This window comes from Crinia signifera, chromosome 7 (assembly GCF_055691185.1).
Source record: "Crinia signifera chromosome 7, ASM5569118v1, whole genome shotgun sequence".
In the NCBI taxonomy this organism is placed as follows: domain Eukaryota; kingdom Metazoa; phylum Chordata; class Amphibia; order Anura; family Myobatrachidae; genus Crinia; species Crinia signifera.
Window position 1 is genome coordinate 195,315,437 of NC_139223.1, and position 13,942 is coordinate 195,329,378.

The 13,942-nt window shown below is 42.6% G+C and overlaps 1 protein-coding gene and 1 long non-coding RNA gene across 6 annotated transcripts in view; one reads left to right on the plus strand and one right to left on the minus strand.

Annotated features, from left to right (window-relative positions):
- LOC146021025 (uncharacterized) overlaps positions 1-9,844 on the plus strand; it is a 45,340-nt gene extending 35,496 nt beyond the window's left edge. For 2 of the 3 annotated variants that reach the window (XR_014450867.1, XR_014450865.1), the window contains exon 3: positions 3,182-9,844. This is a non-coding gene — a long non-coding RNA (uncharacterized LOC146021025). The remainder of the gene's footprint in view (positions 1-3,181) is intronic. The other variant, XR_014450866.1, reaches the window with a different exon arrangement.
- METAP1D (methionyl aminopeptidase type 1D, mitochondrial) overlaps positions 1-13,942 on the minus strand; it is a 182,305-nt gene that overhangs the window by 20,761 nt on the left and 147,602 nt on the right. For all 3 annotated transcript variants that reach the window (XM_083154812.1, XM_083154813.1, XM_083154811.1), the window contains one exon: positions 9,505-9,602. In XM_083154812.1, coding sequence (XP_083010938.1) covers positions 9,505-9,602 — 98 coding nt within the window. The remainder of the gene's footprint in view (positions 1-9,504; positions 9,603-13,942) is intronic.

The window sequence follows — 13,942 nt, forward strand, 5'->3', positions numbered from 1 at the left end:
TTGCTGTAGAAAGGAAAAATGTATTGGTGCGTACAGTCTAACAGACATTGGAGATTATTCTGGTCCACATGCAATGCTGCAGCGTTGCGTGGGGATTAAATGCTGCTCGCCGCTTGCACAGCCACCTGCCCCTCCCCCTCGCTCACTGAGTTCCCTGCACATCAGCGAATGGATGTTTTGCATAAACATCCATTTGCAGCCTTGGGGCCAATTCATTCGATGGTCGCCGACCACCGAATAATGTGGTAGGTACACGTAAAATGAAAACATTCTCTGGTGTCTTATCTTTGTGTGTTCCCTGTACAGGAAGAGGGCGGCCCGTGCCGACAGCCCCAGCACTGGCTAATTTCCAAGGGAACACCCAGCATTTTAATGGGAAAACACATGAAACGCTGGGCATTCCCATTAACTAGCAGTATGCCGTGCCCGCTTGTACCCAGCATATGCACAGAAATGCGCATACGCAGAAGAAAAACATCGCTCCCCTGTGCAAACGTGCATATGAATCAGAATGACCTCCATTATTAGAAATATATAGGTTATAGGTCAACACTAGATTTGGTCACAGAAAACTCTGGAAGTGGCAGTTGGGGAATCCATCTCAACAATGCAGTACCTTTGTGTCCTGGTTAGTCTGTGGCCCCAGCCTTAGTCCCAGTGGTGCAAGTAGAATTTTTTTCTTGGTGGTACTGATAGCCTCCACCAAAAATGGGCATGGTCATGTGTCATCAGGGGGCGTGGTCACACAAAGCTAGAGGAGTGACTAAATGACAATAGTGGCATGGCATCAGAAGACAGGGAATGAGAAACAGGGAATGTCTGGGGGTGGGTTGGCTCTTGCTTGGGGGAGAGCCAGGCAGCTTGTGCTTACAATAGTGGAGCCTGCTCTTCATGCTGTCGGCGCTGCTGATGCCTGTCAGTGTGACAGGCTAAATCAGCAGTAGCCGGTAGCTGCATACAGCACCAATCATAACGCTGGGTGGGGGGGCTGCGGATGCATTATATTTAGACTTAAAATGAAAATAGAAATGACAGTGGATCAGGGGTAAGTGGTACTGCGTACCTGCAACATATTTCTTACAGGTACTCCGTACCACGCCGTACCCCCTTACTTGCAACACTGCTTAGTCCTGATTAAAATTAGTACCTGTGTAGATGTTTGCAGGATTCCCAAACATTGGTTAAAGGTAAAAAAAAAAAAACTAAACAAAATGGAGGTCACAACTACAAACTCAAATCCCTGGCTGAATCACTAAGCTGGCCATACATTACTGCGATGTAGTGCAGCTGTGTATGGCCATACGACCCCCCTGAGCCACCCAGGACCTTCCCGGGGGGGGGCGGTCCTTTCACATGCAATGTATCGCAAGCGACCCCATTCCCCGCCGCCGTCGGGAAGGGGGCCAAGTCGGAGGTCGGACGAGCAGCAGGTCCGACCTCCGGCTCAGGTCTGATGTGCACGTGACCATGCATTGGCCCGAGGGGGGACGTTAAACACATCCGATTTGTGCCTATTTCTCGGCCTGATCCATCTGGATCGGGTGAAATCGTCCCAGTGTATGGGCGCCTTTATTTTAGGGACAAAAAGGCCTGGTAATGAGACTTGTTTCATTTGTACACATAAAATATTGCACCATGCTATTTCCTATAGATTGTAAGCTTGTGTGCAGGGCTCTCCTACCATTCTGACTGTCTGTAACTTTCCAGTTTGTTTTCCTTATTTCAATTGTAAAGTGCAACAGAACCTGCTGCGCTGTATAAAACTGTTAGTAAAAAAAAAAAAAAAAAATTCATGCACCGTTTCCAAGCCCAATTGATCTTGCAGGTGGCAACTGTGTAATTTAAGCCAGCTGCTTGAGTAAGCACCCAGACCCAGGTTTTTTCTTGGGTCCCATAGTTTCAGGCCCAGGGTCATTGAATCTACAGGGCTACAGGATGCAACTCTGTGTTTTCATATTTTTTTTCATGAATGTATATATTTATGTTTTACTGGTGGAATAAATTAATTTATATGAATAATGCTATTTATTCTCCTATCACTTTTAGGGGGAGATTTATCAAAGCTTGGATAGAGATAAATTATACCTGAGGTAGCCAACTCCAGTCCTCGAGAGCTACCAACAGTTAATGTTTTCCAGATCTTCTAACAGAATCACAAGTGAAGTAATTAGCTCCACCTGTGGACCTTTTAAAATGTGTCAGTCAGTAATGAGTGCACCTTTGCAGCAGCTAGGTTGTCTGGAAAATGTGAACTGTTGGTAGCTCTCGAGGACTGGAGTTGGCTACCACTGAATTAGAGAGAGATAAAGTGCCAACAAATCAAACAATGCCTGTAAAAGACAGGAGATAATTGGTTGGTACTTTATATCTCTACAAGCTTTGATACATATCTCCTGGAAGCCCATTTCAGACATATCAAGAATCCCGGGTTTTCGTTGTGGCTTAAGTAAACCTGACACTTGCTTATGTGTGGAAGGCACCAACCAGGGCGATGCCCCTGCTATTGACTATTGTTTTTCCAGAGATGAAAAGACGACCTGGGTTAGGCCTTAATGGTATGAACTGGGATTTTATCCGAAGCCTCTGATTGGCCATTTGACACCACCTGGTGGGGGGGGGGGGTGCCTGAAGGGAGCAGGGGATCCTTATACAATAGCAAACAAATACTAATAATCAACAAATCAATGTGCACAAAACAAGAAAGTACTTCCCTTCCGTATATTCCAATGGATAAAGATAAGTATAACAATCCTTTTTTAAGTGAATTAAAGAATTCTCAAGGTGTGTGGTCAGTTTTTTTTTCATGATTGTCCCAATGTGATCATGAAAAATGAAAAAGCATATCTAGAGTGTTCTTCTTTTATCCTATGAGACGCAGGTGTTTGTGAAGTATTTGCTTTTCCTGGTCTTGTATTAAGGTATATTCCAGGGGCGTACCTCTACTCACATAAATAATACACAATACAATCCCATAAAGGTTTCTTTTAATATTGCCCCTTAAATTCGGCAGACAAGGAAGATAAGTAAGCGTACCCCCACTCACTGGTTACTAGATGGAGTTACTCCTATAAAGGTATCTTTCGTAAAAAATTTTGATAGATGTGTCTCCTATTGAGTTCCAGAGACTACTCACAGTTGCTTCAGTGCAAACTTTCAGTCACGCATAATTTTGTTCTTTCAGTAAACAAATACTGACAGCTGGATCTGGGGAGAAAAGTCTGTGGTATGATGAGCCATACAACAAGATGTCAAGGTCAATTACCTGATGGAAATCGGTTGGAAAGAGGTTTCCGGTTCGTGCTGCAGTGGATAGAAGCAGGCGGCGCACACTAACTACAGAGAGGCTGCTTGTTGTTGGGAGGTCCGGTGGCTGAAGAAAGGGTGCGTTATTGAGTGAGTGTATTTGAGTGTGAAGGGTGTGTTTAAGACCTGTATGTAGGGATGCCAATCCTGGGGCACTGAGTGGCTGGGCCAGCGGCAGAGGAGCAAGCGGGGCAGGCGGTGTGGGGGTGCATCCTGTGCAACGTGACCTTTAGCATCACGTCACGCTGTGCAAAGCCACATTCCAGGTCGGGACAGCCGGGCAGCATTTGAGTGAATGCTAAGACGATGCCCGGCATTAGACTGCCCCTGCGCAGCTAATCCGGAAATCGTGGGATTGGAGACACCAATCCCAGGATTGAAATCCCAGCGTTTTGGGGGCAAAATCCCAGGATCCCCTCGATCTCGATATTGGCCACCCGACATGTATGTGTGTGTATAAGAATGACATGAGAGCACCCTGGCCGGCCCAGCTTGTAGAATACAAGAGGATGACCCGGGAATTTCCATGGTCTCAGGTGTAGTGTGAAAGGGAAGCAAACCAGCAAAAAAAGTTTCATTCCTGTGTTGCATGCCTGAAAGGGGTATTAGTATAACAAACATTTCAGTTGACTAACGTGTCTTCAGTCCTTTATGTAACCCTCTTGTCTGTACGGTGGAAGCTGAGCAAATGCCCTAAAACTCCACCTTTTTTTCAGCATGACTTTCAATGGGTTCCATGATCCCAAGTTGTGAAGCTCTTTATCCACAATCAGATAATGGAAATATGCTATGATTATGTATGTAGTTCTCACATACATTATACACCATGCTGGTTTTTAATCTACAGGAAGAAGACATTCAATTTAATTTAATGGCTGTAATTATATATGTTGACATTGTTAGGCAATTGTGGGCCTATAAGGTGTTTTTTTTTTGTAGGATCGCCAAATGCTGACATAAAGTGAACAAAATGGGTTGTTCCTATACATTGTTATACAATGCAATAAAGAACAGTGCCCAGAAGAGCTAGCATTCCCACCTATGTAGCTATGCAGACGAGGGGCGGTAAGTATCGAAGCTGTAATGACACTTCTTTTGTGATACTTCCATGAGCACCAGCCACCAAGACATGGTTGGGAACAGACTGCATAATGCAGAAGGCTTACAGGCAAAAGAAGCCATAATTAAAAGATCCTAGTCATGTACAAGCATTATCTGCGGCAGGGCAAAGTGAGGGCTACACAAATAGCACAGGCCTATGGTAGGAGATTAGATCAGTAAGTGCTGGCAGGAGAATGCTAAGGGAGTTTTATTATTAAAGGAGATGTGAATGGGAAGTTGGCAGCAATGGATATCTGTGGAATGGTAATGAATAGTGGTGAATCTGACTATAATATTCTGAATAGTCTGCAATAATAGGAGGCACCGGTATATTTAGGCAGGTATTCAATACTTTAATTCCCCTTGTGCAGCGAATCCTGTTTTGGATTCGCTGCACAATCGCCGGGTTCCGGAGGGCTGCAGCATTCGCTGCCAGCCCTCCCTCACCCCCTATTCAACGCCTCAGGGGCTTGCTGCCCCTGGCGGCGAATTTTAACCCCCCGGCGAATGCCGCAGGGAGCCGGAGGACGGCTGCAGGCAGGGAGATGGAAGCCTCCCTGCCTGCGCCGGACACTGTGGAGGTGAAGAAGGGCTGTCGGAGACACAGGGAGAGCCCCCCAGAGCTGGTAGGGGGCTGTGTTAGGCAGCCGCTACACACTGGTCCCGATCGTGCATATGTAATGATCGGGACCAGTGTGCAGTGAATATATGAATATTAATGAGCGGCTCCCGGCTCGGCCCCCTGCTGGTGAATGTGTAAAAATATATATATATTGTTTAAAAAAAAATACATATATATATATTCATGTGCTGCAAGGACATGAATAAAAATAGCATGCACCTTCACAGAAAAAAAAATCTGATTTTTTGACACCTAAATAAAAATAAAAAACGCTTTATTTTCAAAGATCACATTCCAGTTCACCTAAAAAAGATGACGAATGTAAAATGGAGAATCCTGGCGAAAATCACTGGAGAAAGCAGTTATCCACTTCAGCATTGAATACACTCTCGGCGAATTCCATTGAAAACCCCATTGAAAACCACCGGCGAATCGCGGTGAATCACAAACGGCGAATCGACAGCCATTCGCTCTTCATTTGCAGCGAATTGTGTCCATTGAATAGGGCGAATTGTTTTTTTCTGTGAGAAAATTCGCCAGAAAACAGGCGAATTGCCAGTTTCGCTGAAAAAAATGGCGAATCAGAGGCATTGAATACTGGCCTAAGTCACCAATTCCATTCTACACTAAAGCTGGATACACAATAGACGATAAAACTAAAGATTTTGCCGATTCCAATGGATCATAAAATGAAAATCTTCATATGGTCCAGTGTGTACGCACTATGGGCCTATTCAGACCGGCTCACTGGGCTGCGACTCTTCCAAGCCCAGTGATCAGGTGCACGCGTCCCCCCCCCCCCCCCAGCAGGAGAAATGCTAATTATGAACAGCTGCCGTGTGTCACACTCACTAATGTGTAACTCTAACACATTCTAAGATATTTCTTAACGATATGCATGATAAGGTCATCTAGCATGTATGCACTACACCGTTAATTAATTCCCGCGGGCCATTAGCAACCCCCCAGTCATCGGCATGATTTGAGCAGGGGCTGGGTGACGTCACTGAACGATATCATGTAGTGTTTAAGCGCTAGATTGTTTGAGCGATGTCGTAAACAATATCACTCATGGAGAAATTGTATACTGCGTACCCAACTTCAGGCCACCTCACATTGGACAACACGTGAACGGTAACAGGGTAGGCATTCATCTTGGGCAGGATGTATCATGAGGCACATGCAGCCACTTATCTCATGCATGTAGGTGTTTATTAATGATGTTTGCATGAATAATAAGAATATAAACACAGAAGGAGAGATCTTCTGATAAGAGCTGTACTTTGTGTTGTGAAGACTTGACCCGGGGGTCCTACTGGGCATGGAAAGGAGCCCAAAGGCTTCTATGGACAGCGCCACCTATAGATCACTTTCTGGAGCTTGCTACATATGTGGAATGCGGAAGACCTTTTACCCTTCGTACATCCAACCCTTTAACTGTAAACAAGATGGTAAAGCATTATTTATAAAAATTGCAATGCCCACATGGTGTAAGCAGCATTACAAACATGCCAAATGTAAGTGACTACAAGCTCTTCAAGAGTCCGCCAGCCTGGGTTCTCCTGGTTCTACACCTAGGAGCACAGTGAAATATAGAATGTGCATTCGTAAAACTAAAATGGCGCTCGATTCTATAAATTTTAAAAATGAAATCACAAGGACACACACACACAAACACACGATACTCCACTTTTGTAGCGGAGGGTGAGATATTGGGGGATGAATCCTCACAATGATGTCCTTCCAAAGAGGAACGAAAGAAGCTTCCTAATTCGGATATTCTCCTTTCTTTTGCTCTCACAGATTGAGACATAGGAACAAAATAACAGCAATAGTGTTGTAGGTGTGAACTCAACCCAAATGTGTCCGATAATCTATAAAGGGTGTATGGGCATTGGATAGTCCTTCACCTTTTGCGGTAACCAGAGAGGAACACACCATACTCACAGAATGAAGGGTATGGAACGTGCACATAGAGGTATATTTCATGAAATCCCCCAACTTGGTCACCAGAAGAACGTACCCCTCTTTTCACACTTACAAACATACCAGAACAATCGTGCGGGCCTGAACATAGGGCCTGATTCAGAGCATCGCATACACAGGTAACATAATGGCCTTGTGCAGAACAGGCCCTACGAGATTGCTAAGCCTCAGCGGTTTGGGGCGGGAGGGCAACACTTTTACAAAATGGGGGCAAGGAGTTTGCAGGCAACTAAGAATACTTGGCCCTGAATAAGCTTAGGTTTACTCAGATGTCTGATGTCTGATCTGATGCTGCATTTTCAGTAGATCACAGAAGACACAGCGGGTGTCTTATCACACAAGATGCCTCCTGGGACTTTTATATATCTGATGCCAAAGTTGTACACAATCCTCTATTCTGATTTTTTGGTACGGGTCCATTTATATGTGTACGTTTGATACAAAATCAGCAATTATTATTACATTTTATTTATAATAATAAGCATCATGGAGCATCATGGACGTTGTTGGGTAGTACGGATGGTGTAATGGTTAGTATTACTGCCTCACAGCACTGAGGTCATGGGTTCCATTCCCACCATGGCCCTAACTGTGCGGAGTTTGTATATTCTCCCTTTACTTGCGAGGGTTTCCTCCGGGTGCTCCGCTTTACTCTCACAATCCAAAAATATATTGGTAGGTTAATTGGCTTCCAACAAAATTTACCCAAGAGAGTGTGTGTGTGTGTGTGTGTGTGTGTGTGTGTGCGTGTACATGTGGTTCATAGATTGTAAGCTCCACTGGGGCAGGGACTGATGTTCAAATGCTCTTTGTGAAGCGCTGCGGAATATGTATATATAATAACTGGTAATAAATAAATGAATAAATAAGGCGCAACAAGCGGTTTGCAGAGCTGTATTTAACGAATACACCTAAAGTGTTCCTTTTTTCTACTCCTTATTATATGTATAAAACACAGACCACACACCTATATTCATATTAAACCAAGCCAGTTGTACAAAAAGGGTATAGCCGCCACACATCACAAAACAAGATGCACTGCACCTGTCTTCGGCTATCTCCTCAGCTAAGCATTAAGTCAGCTGGAATTTCCTCATCCTATTTGTAATCTCCGTTCTGCGCTGCACTGTATATCTATATACTGCTCAACATCCGCAACCTCATCTTCTTATAAGAATTTTTCACTTAATTCTGCCAACATAAATATCTAACAGACATATGACGTTGTCATTGGTACAATGCTGCCATTGTTATGAATGAAGATGGTAAATGTAAAATGTAGCATGAGATGCATGGTCTTCGGGGCACTTAAAGAGAAAAGACATCTTAAAAAAAAAAAAGATAGGTTGAATTACATGTAAAGGTTTTTCTGTCATTTAGCACAGAACATTTGTCTCCCTTCCAAGCAGGGATTCCATACATTCCAAATCTTGTGTGACTGCTGATAGCATTTTGTGCAGGCGCATTGTGGAAGGTTAAAACATTGTGCAGAAACTCACCACTTAGGCCTGAGTAAGTAACATAAAAACAACAACATAAAAACAATCCACATCTACTTTTTGTATTATCCTTCTCCCACTTGTTGATATGGAAAGACCATTTCATTCTCTGCAATTTATTGGCTGATGTGACCAGTTTCAAAGTTATAAAAGGGTGCTGGGCAGAACATTTTACCCCTTTTCACCCACCTTAGGAGTCGGATGGCTGCAAATAACTGTCACAGTTTCCAGACCACCGCAGCAGGTCCCATGTTTTAAATGACCATTCAGATGCACAAGTTCAACAAGTTGACATTTTCCAAGCATTTAACTTTTTGTTGCTGGGCAGCACTGAGTAGCAGCAGGCGCTGCCCGGCAACCAGGCTGTGTGGTGTGATGTTAGGGGACACTATGCACCTTGGAGCCCCTTCAGCTGTGCCCAACCGCCCCCGCCCGGACATACACACGACTTTGCATTGGCTTTACTTGCATATGCTTGGTTCAGGAGCAGGTGTACAGAGAAATCATATAACTAACTACTGCTCACCTCTATGAGGTGAAGTACTGTCACTGATCACTAGAGGCCACTCAATGAACCAAATTACTCCTTTGTGCGCTAAAATATGTCAAAACAGAAAGTGAAAGCAATTTTTGCAGGGACACGGTCCTATTTCAAACTTGCTGCATATGGAGAGAGGGAGCTGTGAAGACAGATTAAAGGTAGTAGCAGATAGGGACTGGGGGCAGGGTGGAGAGTTTGTGGGCTAAAAACTGTCACAGCTCGGAATGCAAGTACATTGCGGAAGCCGTCATTTGGACAGGCTGCGATACTTTTTAAAACAAACTCAAGGAGACCATTGCAAAGACTCTAATTATGCATCATGGAACTTCTCAAAATGGTTATGTGATGGTGCCAAATGTATAATGTCCTAAACTACGACCCTACACCCCTGCAATAGGAAAGACTAGAAACCTATTCTATAACCCAAAGCTGGCATGATTTACATTACTTACCATGATGCCAAATTTCTGGGTGCCCATGAAAAAATGTACCAATTCCGTGGCCAACAAATTGAGGGCAGACTTGAAAATTGTTCTCTTCAGCTATACGGCTGCACAATAAACAAAAAATCACTGAATTAGTCGGAGGGTAAGACAGTCACATGTTCTATTTGCTGTTCGCAGTGTCCTGAGCCAGCTGCATTACTGTCACTTAGAACAGGGTAGGGGTCATTGGGTTGACATGCATTGGGCGACCACTGAAGTCGACAGGCCTTAGGTCGACACCTGGAATAGATCGACAGGGTCGGAAGGTCGACACAAGCATTAGGTCGACAATGGGAAGGTCGACATAAATTTCACATGGTTTTTTTTTTTTGTCCCAAATGTCGACATATTCGACATGGACACTGTCTTAATTGTACCGCGCCCCCCTCGTATGGCTCGCCGCTCTTGGTAGGGCATGAAACATAGCCCGTCGTCACATGTCGGCTCCAAAAAAAAAAGTAAAAAACTCATGTCAACTTTTTGATAGTCTGCCTTCCCATTTTTGACGCAATGCTTGTGACAACCTTCCTACCCTGTTGACATTAGCCACGTCAACCTATTACAGGTGTCGACCTAATGTGGTGTACATATGCATTGATTTACTTTTGATTTGCTTTCGATTTCCCCAATTCCACCCCCTTTCGATTTGACCTCTGCTTTCCATTCGATATCGATGTGCATTCATGGTACAGTGTACACATTCGATTCACGGGATCGAATTCCATATTTCCTTGCCTGCACAGTCTATTTTTCTTTTCAAAATAGAGAAAATGGGAGCACGCATCGAATCGAATGCGAATCGAAAGTGTCTTAAAAACCATTCGATTTTGATTAGATTTTGCTTCTATAAGCAAAATCAAACCGGAAACCTGTAGAAATCAAAGCGTGTGTACACCCCTTTATTCATAGATATTTACAGACATACTGTATATTAGTTCATTCAAAACATTGTCTCTATTTAGAGCAATATTTAAAAAAAAAACAATATTTTATTGTAGTGCATTTATAGGATACATTATTGTCTCTTTTGTTTCCACCCAAAAAAAAAAAAAATTTTGCTGTGGTTTCTTCTTAAAGTAAACAAATTTAAATGGACGGTTTTCTGTCTGTACAATGCTTATTCATTAGTATTTAGACCATACTTTCAAGTTGTTGTCTTGTTAAATGCATAAGTGATCATTTCACCATCTTCTACCTTAATTATTTCGAATTTGCTTTTAAAATAACTACGGAAACTTAAAAAATACATAAAACTAACGAGATTTGTGCATAAAACTCATACATATACTTTAGTGAACATTAATAAGAGCAACATACAAGTAATTGCAGTTTACATATTCAGCTTGACTAAATTAAAACACAGTTTATTTGAAAAACAAATTGTAATCAAGCAAGCAGCGAAGCTACTGTCATTAACAGTCAGACAACTGTGGTCAGCAGATGAATGTATATAGTGTCATCATAGGAGTCTACTGTAGCCGAGACATGGGGTGCTGCAATGGGACCTCCACGTCTGCCAGATCAAGGACTACCCCTTCCCCCACTTCTGAGACACAGACTGCTCACCTGGTGGGCAGTAGAACATCACCCGGCGGAGGGGAAGGCCCCATTGCGAAATCTCGATTTTGCGCAGGCAAATTGACATCTGCATTAACATCCCCCCCCCCCCCCATTTATTTGGCTGCTTACCCCCAATACTATTGATATGCCCAAAAAGGTTCATTCATGTGAGTAACTATATTGGAAATAGATAGCGAAAATGTATGGGAAGTTCTAATTCACATGGGGTATTGCTATAGGAAACCAATCAGATACTATGGGTGAGATTTAATAGGATGAGAGATTCAGAAAGTGAGAGATTTGGGAAGAAATCTCCACTTTCTTTAAAGCGGCAATCATTTACACTGCTAAACCCGTTTGATTTTGCAGTGTAAATGATTGCCGCTTTAAAAAACCTGGAGATTTCTTACCAAATCTCTCACTTTCTGAATCTCTCATCCTATTAAATCTCACCCTATATATGATCTTCTAGAAGGTGCTAAATAAATAAGTAGATTCTGATTGGTTTCCAATAGAACTCCTATCTTAGTAAATTCCCCCGATAATGTTGCTTGTTCTAGACTTAGGAGGCAGGATCAGCCAGTCTTCATTTGTTCTGTCTTCCTTGCATGTCCCTGTGCTATGTATGTATGCTGTTACTGCACTGTCTGGAACTGAGGAGCATGGTTCTACCTTACAAATGAATGACAAAACCAATATATTAGAGGTAAGCAGAACAGAGATTGCTGTATATAAATATCTTATCCGATGTCCTCACTGTGACCGCTGTGACCCTGTCTGGGATGTATATCTTATAGACCACCACTTATATTTTAATGATTTTAGCATCAGCACATAATTGAGTTTGTATAGTGGTGACAGACCATTATTCAAGAGAACCCCTAAGGCTAGGGTGACACAGGCGATTTTCTTCCTCTGTAATCAGCCTCATGAGATTAATCGTTTAACAGAACCCAATGCGACCTTGCTCAACTTTTGCGATGAGTCTCAGAAGTTCAGCAATAAAAATAAATTCAAATGAGCCCTTTACCTATGATCTACAGGATGAGCAATCAATTGCCTATTCTAAAACTGGTGGAGATGATTGGTAAATAAGTTCAACCGAGGCAAGTAAGCTGCAACATTGGGCAGTTGCACTAGATTGGAGTAAGACAGCATAACCCCGATACTCTCATATATGTTGTGAATGGGATGTCGTCACTAGGTCTATAAGCATTAGCTCGACCACTACAGGTCAACAGTCACTAGGTCAATATATGACTGTTGACATGAAATAGGTCGAAATTTTTTTTATTTCTTATAAAAAAAAAGGTGGTTTTTCATACTTTGCTATCCAAGTGGGCATAGAGTGAGAATAAAATACATATTACACTTATACGGTGTCTATGTCGACTTAAAGGCATGTATTCAATGCTTTTTGCGAATCAGGCTCACTGTTCGCTCCTGCATGTCACCGTGACCTCGCTGAAGCACTCACCACTTTTAATCATCTCCTCCTTTCTGTCTGTCTCCTTATTCAACGCTTCTGCAGCTCACCATCCCTTTTTGCGAACTCTGCCTAATTATGCGAGGGGAAAAGGGTGAGCTGTAGCAGGAGAGATCAGGTTTCTCCTGCTCTCCATGGGGTTTATTCTAGTTCATTCTTTCTGACAAAATTCTTCTTAGATAGACAAAACCATGTGCACTGCAGGGGGGCAGATGTAACATGTGCAGAGAGAATTAGATTTGGGTGAGTTTTTTTTTGTTTCTGTGCAGGGAAAATACTGACTGCATGATTTTACACTGCAATATAGATCTCACTTTGAAGAAAAACCCCACCCAAATCTAATTCTCTCTGCACATGTTACATCTGCCTCCCCTGCAGTGCACATGGTTTTGTCCATCTAAGAAGGATTTTGTCAGAAAGAATGGACCAGAATAACCCCCCATGTGAGGTGTGCAGACTTGACTTGTGTTTGAGCAGTGTGTTCGGGGGATCTGTGGATTTTGGCTTCTGAACAGGTTTAAGGTTAGTGTTTTGTGCATTGTTTTTATTACAACACATGGCTGTGTGACAATTTTAATTGGGTTTGTGGCTGCAGACTGGTGCTGTGTATTTTGTCCTCATTTATTCTTATTATTGTGTTGTGCTTTGACCTTTCAGTGCCCTGGGTTTTTATTTTATTTATTTTGTAATTGTTAGCGTTTTTAAATGCCTTTTTGGGGGCTTTGGTTTAGTTTTTTTTTTTTAATACACCCCTAAATTGTGGTTTTATGTTAGGTGGGGTTTCCCTGAGCTTCCCTGCCTGCTGCATGCTGTTTTATGTTAGGGGGGTCTAACTAGGAGCATTACTGATTTCTTATTGGATACCATTAAAATAACTTATTAAATTCCAAATAAATTAATATAGAAGTACAGCATTATGGCACTTGCAATAAATACATTAGAGTACTTTTTTTTTAATTTATAAACCATAAAAAACAAAAAAAAATAACAACTTTAACAAAGATAGCCCTACAGTTCACCTAAAAAAGATGCCGAGGGAAAAATGGAGAACTGCTCTAAAAAAAGAAACCAGCAGGACTCGCAATTTGTGCATTGAATACACTTTTGGAGAGAGACACTAAAATCCCCATTGAACAGACATGGGGAGAAGTGCATGGTGAACTGAGTTAGCTTCGCAAAATATTTTTGGAGAAGCAACAGAGCTGAATACAGGGAAGCACAAAATAGGAGAGAAAAGTTCACCACTCTCCAAAAAACATGCACTCTCACCGTTTTTTACAGCGACATAGGAGCATTGAATACATGCCAGTGAGTCCTAGCCACCGAAAAAAACATGAAAAACTCATTTTGACATTGACA